The sequence below is a fragment of the Neopelma chrysocephalum genome, unplaced genomic scaffold, assembly GCF_003984885.1.
Source record: "Neopelma chrysocephalum unplaced genomic scaffold, ASM398488v2 Primary Assembly neopelma1_44, whole genome shotgun sequence".
NCBI classification, from domain to species: Eukaryota; Metazoa; Chordata; class Aves; order Passeriformes; family Pipridae; genus Neopelma; species Neopelma chrysocephalum.
The window spans coordinates 8,367,905-8,392,835 of NW_020897703.1; the positions used below are offsets into that span (position 1 = coordinate 8,367,905).

The 24,931-nt window shown below is 41.2% G+C and overlaps 2 protein-coding genes and 2 non-coding genes across 4 annotated transcripts; 1 reads left to right on the forward strand and 3 right to left on the reverse strand.

Annotated features, from left to right (window-relative positions):
• Positions 1–1,814: 1,814 nt before the first annotated feature.
• On the reverse strand, positions 1,815–5,977 carry EEF1B2 (eukaryotic translation elongation factor 1 beta 2). Its single transcript, XM_027678352.1, has 6 exons — positions 5,624–5,977; positions 5,344–5,466; positions 3,725–3,848; positions 3,284–3,350; positions 2,460–2,585; positions 1,815–2,006 (listed from the first exon to the last, which is right to left on the reverse strand). The coding sequence occupies exons 1-6, from the start codon at positions 5,701–5,703 to the stop codon at positions 1,852–1,854; spliced, it is 675 nt and encodes a 224-aa protein (XP_027534153.1). The 5' UTR covers positions 5,704–5,977; the 3' UTR covers positions 1,815–1,851.
• On the reverse strand, positions 2,840–2,973 carry LOC113965543. The gene has a single exon (XR_003533563.1). It is a non-coding gene; the product is annotated as a small nucleolar RNA SNORA41 (small nucleolar RNA).
• LOC113965542 lies at positions 3,422–3,501 on the reverse strand. The gene has a single exon (XR_003533562.1). It is a non-coding gene; the product is annotated as a small nucleolar RNA SNORD51 (small nucleolar RNA).
• Positions 5,978–6,273: 296 nt separating the features above from the next.
• Positions 6,274–24,396, forward strand: NDUFS1 (NADH:ubiquinone oxidoreductase core subunit S1). The gene is made up of 19 exons (XM_027678350.1): positions 6,274–6,340; positions 6,813–6,880; positions 7,123–7,214; positions 8,393–8,500; positions 9,607–9,683; positions 9,771–9,852; positions 9,962–10,092; positions 10,816–11,001; positions 15,831–15,965; positions 16,371–16,485; positions 17,454–17,599; positions 18,216–18,344; positions 19,340–19,469; positions 19,952–20,112; positions 21,666–21,820; positions 22,404–22,579; positions 23,330–23,464; positions 23,658–23,730; positions 24,046–24,396. Exons 2-19 carry the CDS (start codon positions 6,817–6,819, stop codon positions 24,135–24,137), a joined length of 2,187 nt encoding a protein of 728 aa, XP_027534151.1. The 5' UTR covers positions 6,274–6,340; positions 6,813–6,816; the 3' UTR covers positions 24,138–24,396.
• The last annotated feature ends 535 nt before the right edge of the window (positions 24,397–24,931 follow it).

Here is a 24,931-nt window from a genome sequence, read left to right on the forward strand (position 1 = left end):
GTGCAACAACTTCCCTTCTAATATCAGGGGAAAAAAATCAGCAAACAAAAGAAAAATCAAACACAAAAGAGATCCTAACAACTGAAGAGTTTGTATGTCCATGCTTAGCAAAAATGTAGCACACACACAAATCCAGTCTAGCAGGTCACATGGATGGCTCATGGTGCTGTATTTTAGCAATGTTACTGTCTATAAATTAAACCATTATATCCAGTTAGAGCTTTAATTTCAAGGTCAAGGAAGGAGTTTAAAGGTAAGGAGCACATTGAAGGGGAAGTCAGAAGCAGTGATGGCCAAGGATAATAAAAATTATATTTTTGTGGCAGAATTTTTGTTTTTCTGATGAGGCATTTGCTAATTTCTTGATTTTAACAGCAGCCATGACAGAATTGCTAAAACTAAGCTACCTGATTCAGCAGAAGCAACAGCTAGAGAATTACCACGGAAGCGTTACTGTGCTTTAGTTACACACAGGATGAAGTTAGCCTTTTAGGAGTTTATGGAAGGTGGCAAGTGTGCCTGTAATTATACTTATTTCAAATCTTTAACCATGCTTTAAACCTTTAGCAGGCAGATTTTTTTTTTGAGACAAATTATAAACAAAGATCTTACATTAACTGAAGCTGGTAGACCTTTAGACAAGGAGAAACAGGACCTGCTGTGCCGGATAACCACACAAATGCTCTCTGAAGAAAAGAACAAAAGGAGTTATATCTAAGCTGCTGCTGTCAGGGTTTGGCACTGAGCATCTTCATCTCAGAGACCAACGTGACACAGAAAAGGCATCCATTTCATGGTCACAATAAATCCTGTCAGTCCAAGGGAAGGCATAGAACTGTGAATTTGTCTAGAAGCTTCACAACTGCAACAGCTTTTACATTCCTATCTTTCCTACGGAAATTTTTTGGAAAACAATTGATTTCTGATATGTTCTTCGACCATTAAAAAAAAAAGTCAGTATCAATCTAGAAACCAATTTAGACCCAAGTAAGAAGCTCAAACTAGAGTTAATTTTGCTACTTTATATATTTGCATTTTATTTCAACGAATTTTCTTTTAATTGTTGTTTTTAGCCAGGAGCATGCGTCAAGTTTCTTATATAAGTAAAGCAGACATCTGCATCAGCTGCAACCCGCGGGCAGCGCTCCCGTTGGGCAGCGCTCCCGTTGATCATTCCCAACGCTGCCCGAGGCAGCTCGGACACCGCTGCCACCGAGCTCGCAGCGCCTCCCAGAGGCGCAGTTTATGATCAACATTAGTTGCTGTACCAAGAACCCCTGGGAAAGAAGCAAAACTTGACATTTCACTGCAAAGGTTGCCAACCCTCGGAGGAACAAGTCACACAACACATGAGAAGATACCAGGGTAATCTCAAGTCCCATTGAGACTACAGTTGATTCACATTTACTTTCATCTCACTCTCACCAAAGCACTGTTTTAGCCTTCAACAAAAGCCATGGTATGTTTGGTTAGTCACCACCCTTATTAAACAAAAGGAACTATTTATCCACTAAAAAGTTATTTGCGCTTTGACTGAGCCCTACTCTTTTCCCTTAAAGCCATCCCTCCTTCCAGAGGAATCACAGACATTTCCAAAGATGCAATTTCCTCTGCAAGTGGAGCAAAGAAGACTCGAGCATTTTAAAGCCATAGTAATGTTAGTAATTTTAAAGCAATGGTAATGTTGGGTACCACAGTGGGGTGTCAGAGCAACCTTGAAATTCAGTTTCAGCTTCTACTTTACCCATTAACAAAATCTTACATTTGTGAGTTGGATTACTCTGTAATTTTGAATTAAGCACAGGCACGGCACATTTTTTGCAACAACATTTATTCTAGATATATCAAGACTTAAATCTTATTGAAAGCAGCTACATCCATTGATTGTACATAATCTTCAAAAGCTGTTATTCTCTCTTCCAGCATATCTGTTCCAACTTTATCATCTTCAACAACACACTGGATCTGAAGCTTTTTGATACCATAGCCAACAGGTACTAGCTTGGCTGTAAAATAAAAAAAGGCTTTCAGTACTCCTCAATTAGTGGAATCTCTTAAAACACAGATCTAAGATCGAACTGACCAAAGGAGTTTACAGGAATACATAAAAACATCATTTGTTCCACAATGGACTATCTAATTAACAACGCAGGATTCACTACAAGTGATTGAAAAGGGACCTCCACCTCCTCTCCAAACCAGCGATGTGGGTGTTTGTTTGCTGCTTCAGGAATTGTAGAGGGAGATGCAGGATAACAGCATCTTAGGTTTATAGTTTTTAAAATCAGTGTTTGATTCTTAACTGGGCTGCTGCACTAATCACCTTTTCTGACTATGTCAAGATACTGAAGTACAGTGGTATTGCAGTTCCCACCCTGTTTTAGCTACATTTTCAGAGATCGGTAGTGACCACAAGGGGACGACACTCTCTCCCTGCTCCGGAATCTTCTCATACTTACAAGATCCCCAGACCAGGCCATCTGCCTGAATGCTTCGAACACACTCCTCTAGTTTGGCCATGTCTGTCTCATCATCCCAAGGTTTCACATCAAGCAAGATTGATGATTTGGCAACAACAGCTGGTTCTGGGGGAAGAAAATTGCCTTTAAAAACTAGGAAGTTTTCAAACACTCATGAATATACTTGCAAACTAGTTTTATTATGTGAGCAACTTTTCCAATTCCATGAACAAGAACCTCATCACATTGCTGTGACGGGCCCCAGGTACCAACGTACACTTCTGAAGTACTGCAGCTACGTATATCCCAGCGTTCAGTGTGTAAATCCATTGTGTTCTTGGAAAACAAGTCTCATAACAGAACACAGATTAAGCAGCTGACAATGTTTGTTACATAGGAAGTCCTTTTCAGAGGATCTGAAAAGGAGCTTAATGCTGTGTAACAGTTTATTTTCCACAGAGGGAATACTGCAACTGCTACAGTTCTGAACAGTTCCAGACCAGTAGCTGTGGAAGGACTTGCATATTGCAGCCTTTTCTCTGAACTTTGAAAGATAATCCTTGAGTTATCTCTGTTTATATAGAAAGCTCAGCCTCTTGGAAGAACAAGCAGGAGTGTATTAAGCAGGACAAAAAGTATGTTAAGGTTCCCATTTACTATGGGAAGACTGAGCATATAGGCAATCCAAGTGAAGCCAATCACTCCTATCTCATTTCAGTCAAACTGATCTATTATTACAGTTAATTAGTGCTTCCAGCCACCCTGTTCAAATGCATGAAAATTAACCCAAGCACAGAAAATTAAGAAGTTCTTGGCATACATACTTTTGGACTTCTTTGACTCATACTGTGCCAGGCGTTCTTCCCTCAGTTTCTTTGCTTCTTCACTTTCCTGAAAGAGAAATCTACAGTTACAGAAAAGCACCAAACCCCACATCCCCAGAGCATTACCAAACTGACTGGCATCTACTCAGACAAAAACAAAACATCACAACTGTCAGCCGAAAGATGGTGATTTTTTGTTTTATTCATCATGTAACCAGTCAAAGTTGGACAGTTGACCTCATTGCAACACAGTATTTTCTAACTCAAGTGTTTACCCTCCAAGCTTTCCTGTTCTGCAAAGACAGTTGAATTTGAGAATTTCAAGCAGGATCTCTTATCAAGGTCACAAACTTAAGTAACTTAAACTAGCTAAGGCAAAAATCTGTATACCTGGGTTAATTTCAAAAAAACCCAAACATAATACAGAAAGGTCACAAGTACCTCCTCATCATCAGATCCAAAAAGGTCAATGTCATCATCATCTTTGCTATCTGTGGCTGCACCTGTTGTGTCCTCAACATCAGCAGGACCATATTTCCCCAAAGCCTTCTTTACTCCTGGCAAGCTGAAAGAAAAATGCAGCTATAAGGAACCCACTTAAATGTTGATACAAATACCACCAGTTTGTCAATGCACCTACAAGTGCATTTGTAATGAAAACACTGTGCTAAAAAAAAATAAAAATCAAATCCTGCCACTTGAAATCAGAACCTCCTCCAGAGCCCCCAATGCTCGTGACATGCTTGCAGAATAATCTGTGAATATGGGATTTGCTATAGCCTCACCAAAACTGGCACGATCCCACCCAGCATTGCTGCTCCAACTAAGCACATGGATAGTAAAAGCTTTCTTACTTATCTACAATATATTCCATCTAGGAGGAGTCGACGTGTCTATCTCATATTGGCCTTTTTAGCCACCAATGTGCTTGCAATAAACGTGGGTAGAGCCCTTCCCAAATCTTTGTTCGCGAAGCCTAGCCATGATGATCATGCTTTCCTAAAAATATTCTAAATTAAAAACTACTAAGTGACTGAAAACATACTGTTGCAAAGTAATTGCTACTTTTGGAAGTTTCAGCGAACACTTTACCCTAAATGCTAGACTTAAACAGCACAAGAGGGACCAGAATGCCCTGAATTCACTTTCCCCTGTACCTCATATCGTTCTGTAGTCTTAGAATAAGCTCATAGTCCTACTGCTACTATGAACTGCTGCTACTGGAGCCATAAAACTAGCTTAGAATAAACTCACAGTTCTATTACTGTGAACTGCTGTTACTAGTCATAAAACTAGGTTCTGTTTCCAGGAACTGTTAAGTAGTTTCCAGAGTGGATATTGTGAAGCAACTTCAGAATCTCAGTCCCCTTCAGAATTATAAAAGCTTCAGAAATTGGCTGGTGACCGAGCAACCCAGCTTTGGAAGACTTTCCTATAAACATGATGGAGGCTTAGAGAAAGCAGTGTAGTAACATTTACCCTATCTATGCTGTACCTTTTTAGAGGCCTGCAGTCTCCATGGATGTCAATACACAACCTTTCGCGAACATTTAAAATCACTAAAAAAGATAACATTTGCTTTTATTATCTCCTCTTCTTTATATGTACTTCTGTATTGCAAATCACAGATTTTGTTTTACCTTCCAGGACTAAACACCTCAACATTGATGTGCTGTGTATTCATCTGTAATGACTCCTATAATACTTACTAATCAATTTTGGTGCTGCCTTAATGGAACTGATTACTGGTAAGTAATTCCCGGCTTTCAGCACAGTTATTCGTGTAAACGGCAGCAACAAAACTCAAGACTTTTTATAAGCTTTAGCAGAAATGTTAGCAACTGCACAGAGATAGAATTCAGGCGAGCCGATTCTGAGTGAAAAATGCAATGTAATGACATAAAAGGTCTGCCCTGCTTCGGGACCTGCTCGTGTGCCACCGGCACCAAAAATGCCACGTGGTACCGCTGAAAAACAGTGTTGTACAAACTCAAAGAAACAAACGCAGCACTTTGTAGGCCAGGTCGCAGAGATATTGCAGCTTCGCAGTTTAAACATACCTTGCCTTCTGCTTTTCGTACGACTTAATGTGATTGTACCAGCGGAGAGCATGAAACAAGTCCGCAGGCGGAGGGGCAGCGATCGCTTCAAAGACTGCGATGTCAGCCTGCGAAGGGACGTACCTGCGGAGAGCGAGCCCAAGTTAAGCCGCTTGCTCGGGACACGCGGGGACACGCGTAGCAGCAGCTGCCGCGGCACCTCAGGGGCCCCCCCGCCGGTCACCGTCAGGCCCGGTTCACCTTCCCCGCGCCCCAGCGGCCCCCTCCCGCCGCCTCTCACCCCTCAATGTAGCTTCTGTCAGCCAGGAAGTCGTTGAGGACGCGGAGGCCCGCGGCGGACTTCAGGTCGCCGAAGCCCATGGCGGCGGCGCGCGGCCCACACGCAGCTCCCGCCTCGAGCGCGACCGCCGCGGGAAAAGGCCACGCTGCGCCTGCGCCGCTCTTATAAAGAGCCTGAATCCCTCCGCGTATCTGTTCGCACACGGATCCCTCCGCGAGAACCAACCGCGAGGTAGTTCCTCACGGGTTGGCCGCTCCAGGGCAGAGAGTGCAGCAAGCGGGACACTAGAGGTGCGGGAAAGGGTCGATGTAATACATGTGAGCCTGACTATAAGCTCCAGGAAGGTGTACGGTGTTACAAAGGTTTTGTCACCCTGAACTGCCGCCCCGCCCCGCCCCGCTGGCACAGCGGAAGTTGCCGAATTGGGCGAAGAAAGAGACGGAAGGAGACGGGAATTGCCGAGGGCAGGACGGTGTATGAGTGACGGTGGCCGAGAAGGCGCTGAGCGATTGGCGGAAATTGCCGAGTTCCCTCGTTCGCCGGTAACCCGCCGGAAATCCCCGAAGCGGTTCGCTCCGGAGATTGCCGAACGCCTACCGTCCTTTCCGGAGGTTGCCGAAGGCGGCCGGGGCAGCGGCGGAGAGGCCCGAGGGCGCCGCCATAGAGGCCGAGCGGAGCGCAGCCGGTCCCGCGGCGCCGCCGCCCGTCTCGCGCCAGGTAACGGCGGCGCCGCCGCGGCGCGGGGTCCACGGGCTGGGGCGCGCTCCCGGTGGCTCCTCCCGCCGCTGCTCCCGCTGCCCTTGGCGGGATAGGTGGCGGAGGAGACACCTCCAAGGTGACCCCCGCGCCGGGCAGCGGTGCCGCCAGCCGGGCCCCGGAGACGCTGACACCGGCACCGGGCCCGCCCCGCCGGGCTGCGCCGTCCGGCCAGTGGGGCAGCGGGGCCAGGACCGGCGCTCCGTTGCAGGCGGAGAGGCCGCGCGGTTCCATTCGTGTGTGTCATGTATAGATTGTTTTGATTTTCGTATCTTGTGTTTGAAGGAAGTAGTTTATTCTCCTGGAACTGTACCTATTGGTGCATACGTACCTTTTTGCACCTGGTAGATACAAGTGTTTACTCTTCTTGTTTAAAACCCGTCAGCAAAAGTTTGAACTGATAAAAACAGTGCTGTTTTCTCTCCTACCAAAGCACCATGCTTCGACTGCTTGCTGTCCCCAGGACCTTAGCTGGGGTCACCCAGTCCTCCAGAGTATGTGGTAAGTCTGGTTCATACGTGTGTCTGTGGTGATAAATGTATGTGCGCGCGTTGACGTATGTGCAGTTCACTTACTGAAGGGCATGCATGCATACTTCATTTGCAGCTAAGGAATTGTGCTGATTCTAGAAATGGGATTCTCTCAGCACTGTATGAGTGTAAGATAAGGGAGTGTGGGGTCTGATGTTTGCATCGAGCAGTAGCTGAAAGTTTGTTTTTGTTTTCTTTTTCCATGTCCTTCAGGGCGTACAACTGCAACAGCAGCCAGCAACCAAATAGAAGTGTTTGTGGATGGCCATCCTGTATTGGTGAACCCTGGAACCACAGTACTTCAGGTGTGGGGAACGGCATTCTGAATTTCCTTAGACTCCCCATCTCGTTTTTTGCTAGCCTGTTCTGTTCTATACAGCAAAAAACCACCCACCTTTATGTTGTTTCTTGCAATTCTTTAGGGGCACTTTCACTGACTATGATGCACTTTCACGTGACAGAAAGCCACTGGGGAACTCATTGTTTCAAAAAGAAAAATCTGCCATGGTTGTCTGGAAGAAGATGCATGCAGCATCAATCCCAGCTGCAAATATTTATGCAATGCAATAAGAGAATGATAAATTCTGGTTGAAATTCTGTCTTTGAACACTACGTGACTTCGTAGTCTTTCAGAACCTGTCAATCTTGTATCTTGTTAAAGTGATGTCTCTGGTAAATGAGGGATTGTCTCTTTTTAGTTATTAGTTCTTATGATTCAGAGTGCTGATCCTTACCTGCTTTTATTATTCTTGGTGTGGAAAGAAAGGAAACCTGGACCTCCCAACCTGTACTTAGCATTGTTGCTTTTCAGGCTAAAATTTCAGGTAGAACTTTTTCCAGTCAAACTTCTTTTTAAGAAGCTGTTAAATGGGGATGCAATATAATGGGTACATTATATGTACATTAGAGTACATAGTTTATTTCAAGATATAGCCTTCACTCTTCGGATAAAAGTTACTATTTAGGCATTAGAATGCCCCCAGCAGGAGTGTAAATTTTTCATAAATGCTATTTTTTTAATTAGCTTTTCAGTTTTGCTAATGTGATTTTTTTTTTTTTTTGGTAGAAATTGTCCAAAAAATGATTATGCCCCTCGTTGTTCCCTTTATATTTTTCAATTTTTACTGTGATGCACTTTTCTTTAAAGAATGTATGGGTTCTTTAAAAAGTTAATAGTATTGCTAGTGTCCTATCTGTTATAGAGAATTCTCTCTATTATTGAGGGAAAGCATGAAAGAGGTCAGTTCTCATTTTCTCAATCAGTTACAAAGGTTAGAAAAAATATATTTGTAATTGATATCATGATATTGTTCTGCATCATCACAAATTTTATTTATGGTCACTTCTTAAGTTAAAAGGTCAAATGTGCTGTACTCCTGACCACTAACAGTGTTAGTCTTTGAAAAGCTGCATAATGTTTTCTGAGGTGGAATTGAAAGGTACAGCTAAGATTTAACTTCCCTTTGTTTCTTATTTTTTATAGGCCTGTGAAAAGGCTGGAGTTCAGATACCTCGTTTTTGTTACCACGATCGTCTCTCTGTTGCTGGAAACTGTAGGATGTGTCTTGTGGAAATAGAGAAAGCTCCAAAGGTATTGTTTGTGTTTCATAGGAATTGCAATTTTTTGCTGTGCTTAGGGCCTAGTTTAAATCTTGTAAATGTTTGTATTATCATTAGCACATGAATTGTTGTCATTCAGCTGCTCTCATCTCCCCACTGGACTGCAGTGATTGCCTATGGATCAAAGTCAGTTCTCAGGTTATTATGGATTATCTTGCTCCTGGACAAAATAATTTTTCCAAGAACATTTGATAGCTCTGTACTTGCAGTCAGACATATTTTTATGCTTTGTAATTCAGGCTTCAGCCACACATTTTCAGGTGATAGTACGTGAGTAGTAAACTTCAGGTACTGTATGAATTCAGCTGTAGGATTAGTGTCTGCAGGTTTGTTCTGCCTAAGTAGAGATTGCAGTTAATTGGTAGTTTGTATTTTAATGCATTGATATCTCTGCTGAAATACTCGTTGATGTCAGGACTGAGCAGTGCTATTAAGAAATCTGTGCACGTAGTTGAGGCATTCGTTTGGAGTTCAGTCTTGGATTACACATTTATATTCACACATAAAATTTTTTCGCTCGCCCCAACTTCAGTTGCATAGTTTGAGCTTTGTGTCTCTGGAAAGGTTGGGTTATCACTAAAGATGGAAGTCATGAGGTGATTGAAAAGTGGGAGGGATTAATTTACTCAGCAGGAATTTTTGTTAATCTTACAGTAATCTGTAAGATTACAGTGAAGAATTTTTTTCCAAGACTCTTTATAAAGGCTTTGTGCAAATAAATATCTTGATCCATACTCTGATAAATTCAGTTCTAGAGGTTTTCCAGATGTCTGCTGAAGCTCTTTGATTTGCCTTATATTTACTACAACTGACATTCTTACTGCTGTAACTACTTGAATTGAAAACCAAAAGTGTAAAATTTTCAACTCTTAAATAAATCATAACTAATTTAACCTTTTTATATAGAAGATTATTAATAAATATGGCTTCTAGTGACTTTCCTTGCAGACCTTGTTATTTGTACAACATGGTAAATTAATAACATCTGTGTAAGAAGTGGGGGGAGGAGGTTGGGGTTTGTACCTATGCTGAGAAGTTTTATGTTGTGTTCATGCTTGCTTTTTATGGTGATTGCAGCCAGTTGCTGCTTGTGCCATGCCAGTTATGAAGGGCTGGAACATATTGACAAACTCTGAGAAGTCCAGGAAAGCAAGGTACCTTTCTTTTAGCCTCCTTTAGCTGATTAGTTGTACTATCTGCTAAATAAAGTTGACACGAACTTCATTTTCTGAACCTAACAGAGAGGGTGTAATGGAGTTCCTGCTGGCAAATCACCCATTGGACTGTCCTATCTGTGATCAGGGTGGAGAATGTGACCTACAGGTACAACATCCAATTAAATTGTGTAGACTTATGTATTAATACTCCTGTCTTAGGTGAAATTGTGCTTTCCAGCAGCCTGGATATGTCTGTTTTCTGTTGTCTGTTCTAGGATCAATCGATGATGTTTGGCAGTGATAGGAGTAGATTTAGAGAGGGAAAACGTGCTGTGGAGGACAAGAACATTGGCCCATTAGTCAAAACAATCATGACTCGGTGTATACAGTGCACTCGATGCATCAGGTAATGTCCTTTGTTTTTCACTGGAGAGCTTACTGAGCAGGCGTATTTGTATCAGTCAGTTACTTGTGAAAGAAACACCATGAAGGGTAATCAGTTTTTTTCAAATTTCTTTTGTGACTGTACTTAAGAATTTTATTTCTAGTAGTGAATGATAGCTGGTTTCCTGGAGCTACCAGACAGGTGTTATAAAGAAACAGATATGGCCAAAACATGAAAGTGAAATCAGAATTCTACAGGGCAGAACTGGTCCCATGGTGTTAGTGCCAGAATGGATACGTGCCTTCCTCAGCCACAGTTACAAGATTTATTTATTCTTCATAGCCTCTGGTAGCTATATTTATGCTGTTCTGTAGTCCTGAAATGCAGTACCAGCCAACTTGAGCCAGGTGGAAAAGAATACCATGTACCCAACCAGTTCTAGAAAGAACTTTTTAGTTAGGACTAATGTTGGACTCAGTTTGTGAAATTCACTGAGTACTGAACTGCTCTGTTTTTTGATACAACTCCCCCTAGTTTTTGCAGCCTTGTCTAATGAAATTCTGCAGATGTATGGTCCTGTATATGATGGTGCTGACTAATGCATCTGAACAATTGTTTTCTTCTTTCAGGTGTATGAATTAAGGCTAATGTTTTACCTTAAGAAAATGAGATGAAGGCTAAAAAATGTTCCATGTTGCTGTTGTACATTGCAGATTTGTTTTTCCTTCTTTGTGCATCTGCCAGGTTTGCCAGTGAGGTTGCAGGGGTAGATGACTTGGGAACAACCGGAAGAGGAAATGATATGCAAGTTGGTACTTACGTTGAAAAAATGTTCATGTCCGAGTTATCAGGAAATATTATTGACATCTGCCCAGTTGGTGCTCTTACCTCCAAGCCATATGCCTTTACTGCACGCCCATGGGAGACAAGGTAGGTATCTTAACTCACCCCAAAGAGAGAGCTTTCTGTTTGTCGTATACGTTATCTTAGTTCATTTATGATACCAAGGGTTTTATCTGACTTTATTTTCTGTGTTTTTGTTGTAGACTTTTCCATAGACCGAATCTAACAGGAATTCTGTTACTTACAGCATTTTCAAGAAAAGAAAGAATGTTATAGTTTGTAGAGTATTCTTCCCTAATTTTTACCCTAAAATGTTTTGGACTTGTAAGTTCTACTGATGCTTAGTAAAAGATGCGTATAAAGGAAAATTCAAATTCGTTAACTCAGTAATTGTTAAGGATATTATTTTAAATATCATGTGAAACTAAGCTCTTTTATGTGTATCTAAAGCTAAACCTACAGCACTTTTTGTTGTTTTGTTATGCACTCAGTATAACTATTGGGCTATAAATAATGCACCCTCATGTTGCCAGTGCAGATCCACTTGAGCCACTTCCAGTTAGCAGACTGATCCACCTGCTGGTTGTTTTGATGGTCTTCAGTGACCCAGCTCCTGGGTACATGAACATCTATGTGATGTACCTTTACACCCAGGTTCTCTACCTGAGCAGCAGTATCTTGCCAGAGTTCAGCAGCCCAGCTGGGCTTTCCCCTCCCCTGAAAGTTGCTTTGCTTCCATTGCTGCAGCCACCCCTGGAGAGCATTTGCCACCATCCATGAGTCAGTACAGTGATGTTTCTCATCCAGCCATGTCTAAAGCCACCTGGATATTTTCACCTCTGCAACCTGACTCAATTCACCTTGTCCTTCAGCAATTTCTGTAGCTTGCTGTGTGAGGCTCCACACAGCAGCTTTCCATCAGTGAACAGCTCACAGGGCTTCTTGTTTTCTGGTAGTTCATTATACAGTGGAGCTTCTCCAGCACGTGCCACCTCCTCCTTGGCAATATTCTGAAATCTTTGCCTTCTGGCCAGCTCATGATCACTTCCAAAATTCCTGGTGATTGGAGTTTTGTGTTCAACCTTGTTTTGTCATCAGTATGACTCACTTAACATCATGCAGCTGATGCTACATGGACTGTAGAGGGGATACCCAGCCCCACACCAACTATTGGGGTGCCAGGAGGAGCTGTGCTTCTGTACCAGTCACTTCCGAGGCGCCTTGAACACTTTCATGTGCTGCCAACATTGCAGGCCTTGGATCCTCTCTATCCACGACTCTAAAACCCTACAGGTGACCTCAAGTCTCCCCTGGTGCTCTGTCAGAGGCTCCAGGTAGGGCTGTTCCCCCTGGCTATGGTGTAGAGCACATTTTTAACATCTTGTCTTGCCCAGATTGGCCCAAGGGCTACTCCTTTTTGATTTGTTCAAAGGCTCAGGGCCCCATTTAAAATCATTCATCTTGTGGGTCACTTTATATAGAGAGGGCTTACAGTCAGACTGTAATTTGGAATATGCATTCCGAAAACCTGTAAGGACTGAGAAGGCTTGTGTTTTCTTTTTTGCTCATCAGTAGAGACATAGCTGTTACTTTGTTGATCACATCCATTGGGATCTGATGACATCCATCTTGCCATTTTATTCCTACAAATTGGATCTGTTGTGCAGGTCTCTTGGCCTTACTTTGTTTTATGGCAAAACTGGCTTTCAGAAGGATTTGGACTATTTTCTTCCCCTTCTCAAAAACTGCTTCTGCTCTGTTGCCCCACATGATGATGCCACCAATGTATTGCAGGTGTTCCAGAGCTTCACAGCATTCCAGTGCATCCGGATCAGTCCATGGCAGATGGTAGGGGTAGTTTCCACCCCTGGGGCAGTCTATTCCAGGTGTACTGGATGCCTCTCCAGGTGAAAGCAGGTTGTGGCACCAAAGGGATTGAGGAAAACACGTTAGTGGTATTAGTTGGGGCATACCCCTGGGCTGCCTCTGACTCCAATTCATACTGAAGTTCCAGCATGGCAGCACTCGGCAGTGCTGCATTTAGGCCATTATAGTCTACTGTGCCAGGCGCTGGGTCTACACAGGCTAGTTATCCTGGTTGTCCCATTCCTCTGCTTAGCTGGAGGCAGTCCCCCTCTAGTCCTGGTCATAGTATTTGCTGCTCACTTTTTGCAAATACGAGTGAGAAATCCCTTCATCAAGAACAGAAATAAGATCAGCCCTTCTACTTTGTCAGAGTAACTGCCCTCTGTAGACTGGAGGAGCAGTTTTCCTGGAAGAACCTCATTTGTGATTGATTGTTTATCCTTAAAACTCACATACCTGTGACCCTAGGGTCGAGGTAGATTTTCCATTTCCCTTCCTCCTGTCCCCTCCGTGGTCATGCAGGTAAAGCCACAGGGTGGTTACTACCTACTATATACTCTCTCTTGAGTAGAGGAAGGCTTAACTCCTAATAGCTGAGATAGAGGTGAGGAGAAGGATCTGTCCTCTTTGAGTTGCTGGACCCGTTTCTCCACAGCCGAGATGAGGGAGGAAGAGAGACTTTCTTTGTATAGCCAGAGTTGTCCAGCCAGTTCATCGTCCCTTTGTCCCTCTCCATCTCTCCAGGTCACTAATGCCAGTGAGTCGGTATACAATGATGGTGTGCTCCATACAAACTTCCACCACATGGGTCGCGTGTACCTGACTTCAGCAGGATCTTTGGCTAACTGCTTGTTGTCCAGGTCTTCATAAATCACCTCCCGTATGGCTAATTCCCTCAGGTACCAGATACTGTTCTCTATGGTGGCCCACTTTTCTAGGTGACTTATAACATCTTCCTTGAAGGGATACCTTTCCTTAACACCTGACAGGAGTCACTTCCAGAGGCTGAGGACTTGTGCCCCTTTTCCAACTGCTTTGTTAATGCCCCTTCCCTAGAAAGGGATCCCAGCTGTTTGGCTTCCTTAATTTTAATTCTAGGCCACTGGCCCCGTTATCCCTACATTGAAAGCTGCCAGTGGACAAAGTGCTTGCTGGAATAATGGCTGAAGTCTTTTCATGTATCTTGCAGCTCACTCAGGGATGGGGATTGTGTGTTTACCACCTTGTTTATCAATTCTTCCTTTTCCTCTTCTCCAATCAGTGGCTGCTTCTCTTTCTTCTCCTGTTCTTCTGATGGCCCTGCTTTGGAGAAGTCTGCCTTTTCCACTTCTTCCTCCTGCTCTCCCTTAGAAGCAGCTCCTTGATCCCTTACTAAACGAGCCAACTTCCACTTTTGATATTTCTTCTTGTGTATAGGGGTGACTGATACTGGCACAGTTGGTTCTTTGGTGTATCCACAGTGCCTGTTGTGGGGGTTGGTGTAGCAGAGGTGCCTGACACTTTGTCATCAGATCCTGTGACCTTCTTTTCCCCCTGCAGATACCGAGTAGTGTTGAACAGGATTGGGTAGGTCTGGGCCAGGCCCCAGCATGTTGCAGTGATTTGTGTGTCTCTGGAATTGCCAGGGTGACAGCATAGTGTTTCCAAATATTTTAGTAGTTTTTCAGGATTCTGCACTTGTTCCAGGGTGAAATTCCAAGATGTTGGAGGCGCCCACTGTCCTAGATACTTGCCTGTGTTATCCCACACACCCTGCCACTCATAACTCTCCAGGCTTGGGGCAGATGTCTGAGTGGTATTCTAAGTAGCTGTTTAACCCTAAACAAAACCTGAAACACATCCAGGAGACACAGAATCATAGAACGTTAAGGGTTGCAATGGACCTTAAAGATCATCTGTCCCACCCCCCCTGCCATGGGCAGGGACACCTCTCACTAGACCAGGATAACCCTTATCCAACCTGGCCTCGAACAGACGAACATGCTGGTTTGAACATCCCAAGGATATTTAAAATCCTCAAGAGCTATTGTAATTAGTCTGCATGAGAAGGGGAAGGTGGAGGAAGGTGTCTCCCCATAGATTGGCGCTCTGAGAAGGTGAAGGGTGTAATTACTAACCGTGTCCGCTGGGTGGCTCCGGAGCACAGAGGTGGCTGAGTGCAAACACCAGATCAGTCTCAGGACCAGGAATTTTGTCATGTCACAAAACAGTGTTACACAGTATGACAGAATTATGTCCTTAATCCACCCTCCAGAGATCATAAACAGCAAACCGGGAACATATCCAGCCAGTAAGGTGTTAGATAGCACAGCTCTGAGGATGTGTGCAGCAACTCCGAGACCAGCAGTTATTAAACTAATACTATAAATGCTTATAACAAATTTGTTTTAACATGCTCTGGTCAGATTTGTTGTTATCTCAACCCTCAGTGCCCCACACTGGGTGCTTAAAAGGACTGTTGTGGTTTAACCCAGCAGGCAGCTGAACACCACACAGCTGCTTGCTCACTTCAGCCCCCCTTGCCCCATGGGATAGGGGAGAGAATTGGGGGGAAAAAAGTAAAATTTGTGGGCTGAGATAAAGGCATTTTAATAGGACAGAAAAAGAAAATTATAGTAATAATGGTAAAAGAATTAGAATGCACAATGCAATTGCTTGTCACCTGCCAGCCAATGCCCAGCCAGTCCCTGAGCAGCAGCCGCTGACTAGCTTTCCCCCTTATTTATATACTGAGCTTGACTTCATGTGGTACAGAACATCCCTTTGGCCCGTTGGGGTCACCTGTCCTGGCTGTGTCTCTCCCAGCTTCTTGTGCCCTCCAGCCTCCTTGCCGGTGGGGCGGGGTGAGAAGCTGAAAAGTCCTTGATTTCGTGTGAACGCTGCTTAGCAACAACTAAAACATCCCTTTGTTATCAACACTGTTCTCGCCCTAAATCCAAAACACAGCACTATACCAGCTAGTAAAAAGAAAATTATTCAGGCCAAAACCAAGACACTGTTGCTGCTTGTGTATGAAAAACTGCAAGTGGTTTATTTGTTCTTCTAAACAGGAAGGTAGAGTCAATTGATGTTCTTGACGCAGTTGGAAGCAACATTGTAGTGAGCACAAGAACCGGAGAAGTGATGAGAATTTTGCCAAGGCTGCATGAAGATATCAATGAGGAATGGATATCTGACAAAACAAGGTGTGTGGGAAGTGTTTGTACCCACATGTGTGTTTAAGCAAGCATTAAAGGCACACTTTGCAGAACCAGAAACGTGAACGGTAGCACTGACTTCTGGTTTCAGCTGTTAATATTGTAAAGCTATAGTGAAAAATAATTGGTAAAACATGTTTTTAATTCTATAATTGAAGTTACTGAATTTTCTAATGTTCTGATTTTTGTAGCTTTTTTTCACGGTAACTTTCATTTGTATCACTGATTGTTTTGCGTGTTTTTGAGAAGGAAAAGTTAAACTTTCAGGGGAAATATTTCTTTTTCTTTTTTCTAGCAGTCTGCAATTATTAGAAAATTTGGTCACAGCATGTATTTAGTATACACAATTATCTTTGTCTTTGCTCTTTAATAATATTCCTGGTATTTACTTAGGTTTGCTTATGATGGTCTGAAGCGTCAGAGACTTACTCAGCCAATGATCAAAAATGAGAAAGGACTATTTGCTTATGCCTCATGGGAGGATGTATTAACTCGTGTTGCTGGTGTGGTAAGAACAATTTTCAATATAGGTAGTGTAAAATTAATTTCCAAAGGTGGACGTATTATTAATATCAAGCCAGCTGTATAAAAAAAGCTTTTGACTTTAGGGTTAGAGGGGAGCATTTGACTTCTAATCCATTACATTTCCACTTAAATTTCTTACTTTGGCTATTATTTCCTGTTTCATGGATTGGACCTTCTAAAGAACTTTGTGTTATCATGGTTTCATTTGGAGCATTGGGAGAGAAATTACTTTTATTTAAATAGGAAAGTAAACTGCTTCTTCAGAAATTTAGGAGGAAGCAACTTTCACAAATACTCTGATCTACCTGAAGATATTTTTAAATTTATTTAAACTATCACCGCTTTTGCCATCAAAGCCATTAAATCTGTATTACTTATATCTGAATTGTGCTTTCCTCAGTGCTTTCTCTGTGTAGTGATTGATTCTGCAGCTCAAATGAAGTGCTGCATGACTGCTCTGGATTTTGATTAAAAATTTTATGTGGGTGAAGTAGAATTGAATAACTGTAATTGAACTTTCCTCAAGGATGTTTTTGCCCATGGTAAAGTAGCAGGGTTTGTTACGAAAGCTATTGCTTCTCATATAATACTTTTGAGTTAAGTTTACTACCTGAGATTGTGTTACAGAAGTTTATATTCTGTCTGCACTGTGGCTTCATTAAAATAAAAGCATTCACCAATCTTTCTCTCCTCACCACACCAAATGAGAATTAGCCACATCTGAGCAATAACTCAAGTGGGAGAGACCTGCATAGAATACAGAGAGCTGTTCTTTGCTTATCATGAGTTTTGAAGCAGCTGGAGTTGCTGCTTATCAGTTTGTGCTGCTCCAGGCCAGTGGTTGCACCACTGGCTTTGGCACATCCTAACATAATAAATATTTGCTTGGGCTAAATGAGAATTTACTTCAGTGGTTTCCTTCGTTTATGCTTATACTTACTTTCTCTCCAGCTACATGCAGTCGAAGGTAAGGAAGTAGCAGCAATTGTAGGAGGGCTGGTGGATGCAGAAGCACTAATAGCTCTGAAAGACCTTCTGAATAGACTAAATTGTGATACGCTCTGCACTGAAGAGGTATTCCCTACTGCTGGAGCTGGGTAAGATTACAGGCAAAGTCTGTCTGTAATTAGTATGTTAATAAACTTTCCAGTTTGCAGATTGTCTCTTGGCAAGATTCTGAAATGACCAAGGATAGCAATTGCTGATGCATTGGCAGGATTTGGTCAAATTTACAGTACTCACTTATAGAAAATATTTATAGATTGTGAGTTGATGCATATAGCACTCCACTATAGCAAGGATTGCACACTTTACTGTATGTTGTACTTTATGTACTGATGCTGCAGTTTAACAGTCAGCTACTGAAAGCGGATTGCACTCTGTTGTAAGTTGGATTATTTAGTCTGTTTCTGTTTGTGTTGTGAAAACTATAGTACACTTATGATCTTGTAAACTGTGAAACAGAAGATTAAGTTAATGAAGGCTGTCAGTAACTGTAAATGTAGGAGACAGCTACATTGTAATTTAATGTTTTGCTGTCTCTGATACTCATGAAAAACTCTTATTTGGGTTAGTAATTTGGATTGAGAAATCTCTTCTTTCCCTTTCTTTTCCTGAGATAAAAAAACATTTGGAGCACCTACCATTTTTACCACAGCTTCATTCCTTCCCTTTACTGAATTCTCATCCTCTTCCTTACATCTTTTGTTATAGCACAGATTTACGCTCTAACTACCTGCTTAATACTAAGATTGCTGGAGTGGAGGAGGCAGATGTCCTACTTCTGGTTGGCACCAATCCACGCTTTGAGGCACCGCTTTTTAATGCTAGAATTCGAAAGAGGTTTGTATTCCATGGTGGTGAATAAGCATGTGAATCCATCTGGATTTGGTAGAATGCTTTGTTGGAGCTGCAGGCAGTAACTTGGGAGCATTCATTTAGATGGGCTCATTGGATTTAGTTCACCTTTTAGTAAAGGGAATGGTGATTTATGTGTGGAAAAAGGGTGTCTCATCTCCCTGTAGTGTAGAGCTAGTTCATTCTCACTTTGACATTTTACATTAAGTTCATCTACTCAGACATTTATTCCTTTGTTACATTACACAGACACCTCAGATTTTCTGTTTTATAGAAGTTTGTTAAAGCATATTCCTTAAAGATTTATTTTCAGGATCAGTTTGATCCCTTTTGTAGTGTTGTAACAAATCAGATGTGCTGAGTTTAGAAGCAGTCATTCAAGTTTAACATTTTCTCTGGCAAGTAGTGTGGCTTTCCCAAACTTTTGAACATAGCTAATTCAACATTGATAAGATATGTCAGTATGAGACAAGCAAGGTTTATGAAAGTCCTGTGCTTCTTAATGCCAGGATTTTTGAAAATACATAATTTAAACAATAGTGGCCTTAAAATTTTGAGAGGAGAAAATGGAACAAAATGTACGAATGTATATAATTCATATATTTTTATAAGTCTCTGCTATGAGAAGCTGCAAAAAAAAATTTCTAACCATCTAAATTTTTCTCTGTTTATGTAAGAAATAAGTGTATTTCTAAAACTGAATTGGCAGAAGTTTGAAGGGAGAAGGGAATTGAGTTATGACTTGTCATGTTAGATGTGTTGCTGTACTGGTCCTGGAATGTATGTAGAGCAATGGTCCTCCTTAAAAAAACTTTAGGATTGCTTAATAGTCAGAATACTGCTAAACCGCATGCTACCAAAGCAGTTTAAATTCCTTTGAAATCCTATTTCAAGTTATTGCTAAAATTACAATTAGTGGCTTTGGTTGAGTAAAACTCTGTATTTCTTTAATTTTTATAAAATATTTGCTGTGTTTTCAGCTGGCTTCACAATGACTTGCAAGTGGCCGTTGTTGGCTCTCCTGTGAATTTGACCTACACATACAACCATCTAGGAGAGTCCCCACAGATACTTCAGGATCTTGCTTCTGGCAAACATGCATTCTCCAAGGTACACACAACTTAAGAGCGTGATGTTAAATTCCACGTGTTTTGAGTAAGAACCTGAATTCCTCCGAAACAGATCAGAAGAAGAGTACCATGTTGTATATGGGGTTATTTGCTTTTAATCAAATGCATAGATGAGGTGATGATTACTGTGCACCAAGTATATGTAAACTGTTTAATGTATTCAAGTGTGTAAACTTTGCACTGCAGGAAACTCTTGAATTATTTCTTGATATAAAAAAGGCTGTTTCAGGTGCTGCTGTTTCCAGCATGTGTGGTTATCAAGATATAGTTCTGTATTGACATGGTAGTTTGCTACTTATAGCAGTTTCTCCTGGCTTTACCTCCAAATGAAACAATGACCGTTTTGGAACCATAGCTTTGCATGGAAGACTTATGGAGAAATTTTGGGATTTATTACATTATCTGCACCAGGAATTGTCTTCATAGCTGTGGAATGAATTTCTTGATTCTTTACCCACACAGGTCCTCGACCAGGCCAAAAAGCCCATGGTGGTGGTGGGCAGTGCAGCCCTGCAGCGCAGTGATGGAGCCGCTATCCATGCTGCTGTGTCCACCATTGCACAGAATGCCAGGACTAAGAGTGGTGTTGGTTCTGACTGGAAAGTCATGAACATCCTCCACAGGTTTGCTTTGAAACTTTTTTGGGATGAGCTTTCTTTTACATTGGGCCTACACAAGTTACCACAATGTATGTGTGCAGATTTCCTTGTGTACACACAAGCAGCTTGGTGGACTAAACCTATAGGGAATATAAAAAACCAGAAGTACAAACTAGCAGAAACTTTTTAATAAAAATGGGTTCCTTGACCTAGCAAACTCCATGAGATTTCACTAATCTGTTATATTCAAATGTAGAATTTAAAGTTTCAATTTAGAGGTATAGAATACAAGAGAGCTTAATAATATCTACCACAGTGCTCAGCAGGATGCACAGCAGACCAGTGTCACTTGCTAAATGACTGCACTTTATCTTGAGGAAGAAAACAAAATGGCAAGAGTATTTAAATAATATGGTTTCTTTTAATATTCCTTTTACTCTGCAGTTTCTTAAGTGAATAGTTAATAGAAAAGCTTAAAATGTTTTCATTTTAGAGCTTTTGACCGTAGTTATTCAGTCTGTTGTGATAGTACTCCTTCTAATGGGCAAGCTTCTCTTGGACAGTCCTTAACCACTCCCTTTCTGAAATTCCAACTGTCCAACTGACCACCTCTGTAAAGGAAAAATTATTTCAATAAATGTAGTGGCGCTCAATTCCAGAGACTCAACGAAGTCCTTCTGCCAGAGGCAGCTTCATTCATGTAAAACTAGTGTAGTAAGAGCAGGGTTTGGTCCTCTGAAGGAAACTTGAATATAAAATCCTACTGTTGAAACTGAAATATTTAATACCAAAACACTGATGAGTTAAAGAACCCTCATGATACCTTTTTTAACTGTGGTTTAGCAGTCTTGGATATTACTGACTTCCATACTTAAGGTGCACCATCTGTTCTACCTTAAGTGTAAAAAGCAACTTATTGAAACCCCTATGTCTGACTGTTAGACAAACATGAGTTACATTGGAAGATCTGTTCTCTACAGAGAGAATCTTTTTTTGCTTTAAATAGAATTGTAAGTCTGGCACCTGATTATGCAGGATTATGCAAAACCGTTTCTTTGAAAAAGGAAAAGACTGCCAGAAAATGAGAATTATTATTTCATTCTTTTAAAAGTATTTTTATGTGTGAATAAATGAATAGTGATGAAATAGTGGTCTTAAGTCTTTGATGATTTAGGGTAGCTGATGGCCCAAGAGCTGGTCTTTCATCTTCCACGAGTGCCCTAAATTAAAGGCTTGATGAGCTCAATTCATAGCTGAAATGTCATTTGGAGCATCAAGATTCACCAGTGAGCTGCCTGCCACTAGGCCCTGACTTGCAATGTCTGCCTTTATTTTTGCGATCCCGTCGTAAATAGGTGGGATCCTCTGTGAAAACTTCAAATGGCATCAGTCTGTCAAAATGCAAAACTGACTCGATACTCTGTCAAAAATTACATCTGCCTTTGTGCTTCTTGTTTGTCCTGTTACTATTAGGAATCTCTTATGTCCTATAGTTAGAAAAAGAAGTTAGGTCTGTTCTGATGGGAGAGGGAGAATTGTGAAATAACTTTAAAGTCATAATGTGTTTGTTCCTACAGGGTTGCAAGCCAGGTAGCTGCTTTGGACCTGGGCTTCAAACCAGGAGTGGAGGCAATTAGGAGAAATCCTCCCAAAGTGTTGTATCTTTTAGGAGCAGATTCAGGTTGTATAACTCGTCAAGACTTGCCAAAGGATTGTTTTATCATCTATCAAGGTAATTAGTAGATGTAAATTAAGAAATGCTGCTATTTTAATAGCTGGAGAAAAAGCCTACACAGTGACGTAAAACCCTTAGAGAAATTCTAGACTTTGTTTTCTGCCAAGAAATAAAAACTTCTAACGCATAACTGAGATACTGATTACCTATTTCTTGGGTAAAAATGGGAAAGTGTTGATGAGTAATAAGGGAATTAAACCAGTATAGGTCTTTTGGAACACAGCTTCAGACTTGGCAGACAAAATGGCATTGGTTTCCAGCTGTTTTATCATATGAAAACCTGATATTGATTCACTACGAATCCTTGTTCCAAGAGCCCCCCAAATCTGAGTGACTATAGAGACTGAACTGTCATTTACTCCTGCTTGTAGTCCATTCATTCTCCCCAGAGTATTTGGCAAGTAAGACCTCAGAGCAGTCAGCCTAACAGGCTTCATATTACTGGTTAAGCAAAACTTAGGAACTTCTTTTTTTCTGGGAACACAGAAATTCTGTATTGTGTAGGTAAAGCATTTGTTTTTATTTTGACTTACTTATGTCTTACATGGTTGTGTACCATTTCCTCTTTCCATGTATTTAGGGCATCACGGTGATGTGGGAGCTCCCATGGCTGATGTTATTCTCCCAGGAGCAGCATATACAGAGAAGGCGGCCACCTACGTGAATACTGAGGGTAGGGCCCAGCAGACAAGAGTAGCAGTAACGCCTCCTGGGATGGCAAGGGAAGACTGGAAAATCATTAGAGCTGTCTCTGAGGTACTGTTGCTGTTATAAATTGCTTCAAGTAAAAGTATACTGGGAGGTTAAGTTCCTTTTTGGAAACACTTTCACTTTTTAATGTAAAAAGAGGTACATTTTCAGGGAAAGACATAACTGTAGTTTTAAGAAGTAATATTTTGTATTGAATCCTTTTTTATTTCTGTGAGTTAAATCATATTGTTTCGCTTTTGAGGATAGCACTAATATTGTAGCCGCTGTATGCTCTTGGAATGCATAATGGGGGAAGCTTTGTCTGCAAATTCTGTAGGTCTTCATGAAGTGCTTTAGAGGAAACTGTTGGGAGGATGCAGTCTCTTGATTTTTAGAAAGAAAACAGCATGGACTCTTGAGGACAGGATCTGATAGGGATTAATAAGTCAAATATGTGCTTACTAGTCACAGGGAATAAGATGCATTGATAATTGCATCAACTTTTATCTCATTTGTTGGTAAGCTAAGGAAAGTACAAGTGACATCTATATGGAAGGAGAAAAGTACTTCTTTTTTCCTTTGTATAGCAAACAAGACAGCATGTTTTTTTAACCTGGGGAAGTGTTGACTGTGTAGGCATCAGAAGTCCAAAAGAACACTGTGACTTTGCTTCGGTTTGTACACTCTAACTGCCTGTGTTTTCAGGAGTGTAGATTTTTCCTGATTTTACTTTAGGTATGTTAATGGATTGGTAATCTAAACCCCTACGAATTAAATCCCAAGACTTGATGGCATTTCTTTCTGTGAATCTCTTAGTTGGCTGGTATGACCTTGCCTTATGAGAACCTCGATCAAATACGGAAGCGTTTAGAAGAAGTATCGCCTAATCTGGTTCGATATGATGATGTGGAAGAGGCTAACTACTTCAACCAGGCAAATGAATTGTCAAAGGTAACCAAAACAGAAGCATCTTGGCATGATTTAGTGCTGTTATATAGCTTGATGCTTTTTTTAAAATGGACCTTCTTCATATGTAGTACGACAAGCATTCTTTGACTTACACTGAATGCAGAATTCCCTAAACAAATGCTTTGGTAATGAGTTCCTATCATAAAGGTGACTTTTTTTTCCTTTCCCATCGCAGTTAGTGAAACAACAGCTTCTTGCTGATCCTCTTGTTCCACCTCAGCTCACAATAAAAGACTTTTATATGACAGGTATGTATAGTGTGGCCTTTCCATTCTGAAATCAGCAATACATTGTATTTAGCTTTACAGTAAGATTCTTATGAGGCATTTAAAGTTTTCCACTAAGAGTGGAAGTCTTTTGACTTTTGAGTCTTTCAAAGAAACAAAATTTTTCAGTAAAATTATTTAGAATTTACATAAAGCACAGACTGTATTTTCAGCTAAGCAACTTTATTTATCATCTTTGTATCCAGTCTTGTACTAAATTTCTTTTATATTGTCTCTGCATACAATTTTTAACATAACTGTTACAACACACTGACATGTTTGGATTTTTTTTTTCAGATTCTATCAGTAGAGCATCCCAGACAATGGCCAAGTGCGTGAAAGCTGTTGTTGAAGGTGCTCATGCAGTAGAAGAGCCATCCATCTGCTAGAGACTAATCAGAATGCTACCACCTCCATCCAACTATTTGTTGCAGTTAACTGCTGTGACCGATACATCATTTTTTCAAAATGTATTTGATAGGCTGTTGTATTTTTTTTCTTCATTCACATTTTCATCACTTCAAATAGTCCCATAATATTACAGGACTGTTGTTGTGTCTAAGAGAACATGCAGCACACAAAGTACTGTACCCAGAGGCAGGGTACATGATGATTGTATACAAATAAATTATAATACCAAACAATCCGTTACCTGTGTAATTCATGTAGCTCATGTTTCTTCCATGAAAAGAATTCAGTAAGAAACTCGGACTCAGTACATCTTGATTTGCTAGGAACAAGTCTACATGACAAAAATCCTAGATTGTAACTTTCTTCCAGAGTATCCAGGTATCTTAATTTTAAGCCCTGGTTAGAGTGTGAGCATGCTATTTTTGTAATGTGCTTTCAAAGCAAGTTGCCCCTCATACCTGGTTTATGTCAGTGTTCAGACCTATCACTCCTCTAGATATTGGTATGTTTCTCCATTCCTTTTCAGTTGAGAAACTACTCAGGGAGGAAATAATTTTGGTATGAAAAAGAATAGCAGTCTTCACACAGCTTCCGCATGCTTTAAAAATCAGCAATCAGATAAAAGCCCTTTACACCAGTTCAAATACGGAAAAGATCTCAGAATAGTTTCATTGTGCACTGATCTTTTTATAGCAAAGTGGGGGAAGGGGTTGTGTTTGACATTTTTTGATTGGTTGGTGGTTTTTTTTTTAAGCTTTAGAATGAATTCAGT

What these genes read in the sequence shown, in the direction of transcription:
- EEF1B2 (XM_027678352.1), bottom strand. Translation starts at nt 5,703, where the DNA reads ATGGGCTTCGGCGACCTGAAGTCCGCCGCGGGCCTCCGCGTCCTCAAC. An exon ending in TACGAAAAGCAGAAGGCAAG is followed by an intron (nt 3,849 to 5,343) that starts GTATGTTTAAAC and finishes TTTTTCTTTCAG; the next exon opens with CTTGCCAGGAGTAAAGAAGG. An exon ending in TGAGTCAAAGAAGTCCAAAA is followed by an intron (nt 2,586 to 3,283) that starts GTATGTATGCCA and finishes TTCTTCCCCCAG; the next exon opens with AACCAGCTGTTGTTGCCAAA.
- NDUFS1 (XM_027678350.1), top strand. Translation starts at nt 6,817, where the DNA reads ATGCTTCGACTGCTTGCTGTCCCCAGGACCTTAGCTGGGGTCACCCAG. An exon ending in GAGAAGTCCAGGAAAGCAAG is followed by an intron (nt 9,684 to 9,770) that starts GTACCTTTCTTT and finishes TGAACCTAACAG; the next exon opens with AGAGGGTGTAATGGAGTTCC. An exon ending in TTCCCTACTGCTGGAGCTGG is followed by an intron (nt 17,600 to 18,215) that starts GTAAGATTACAG and finishes CTTTTGTTATAG; the next exon opens with CACAGATTTACGCTCTAACT.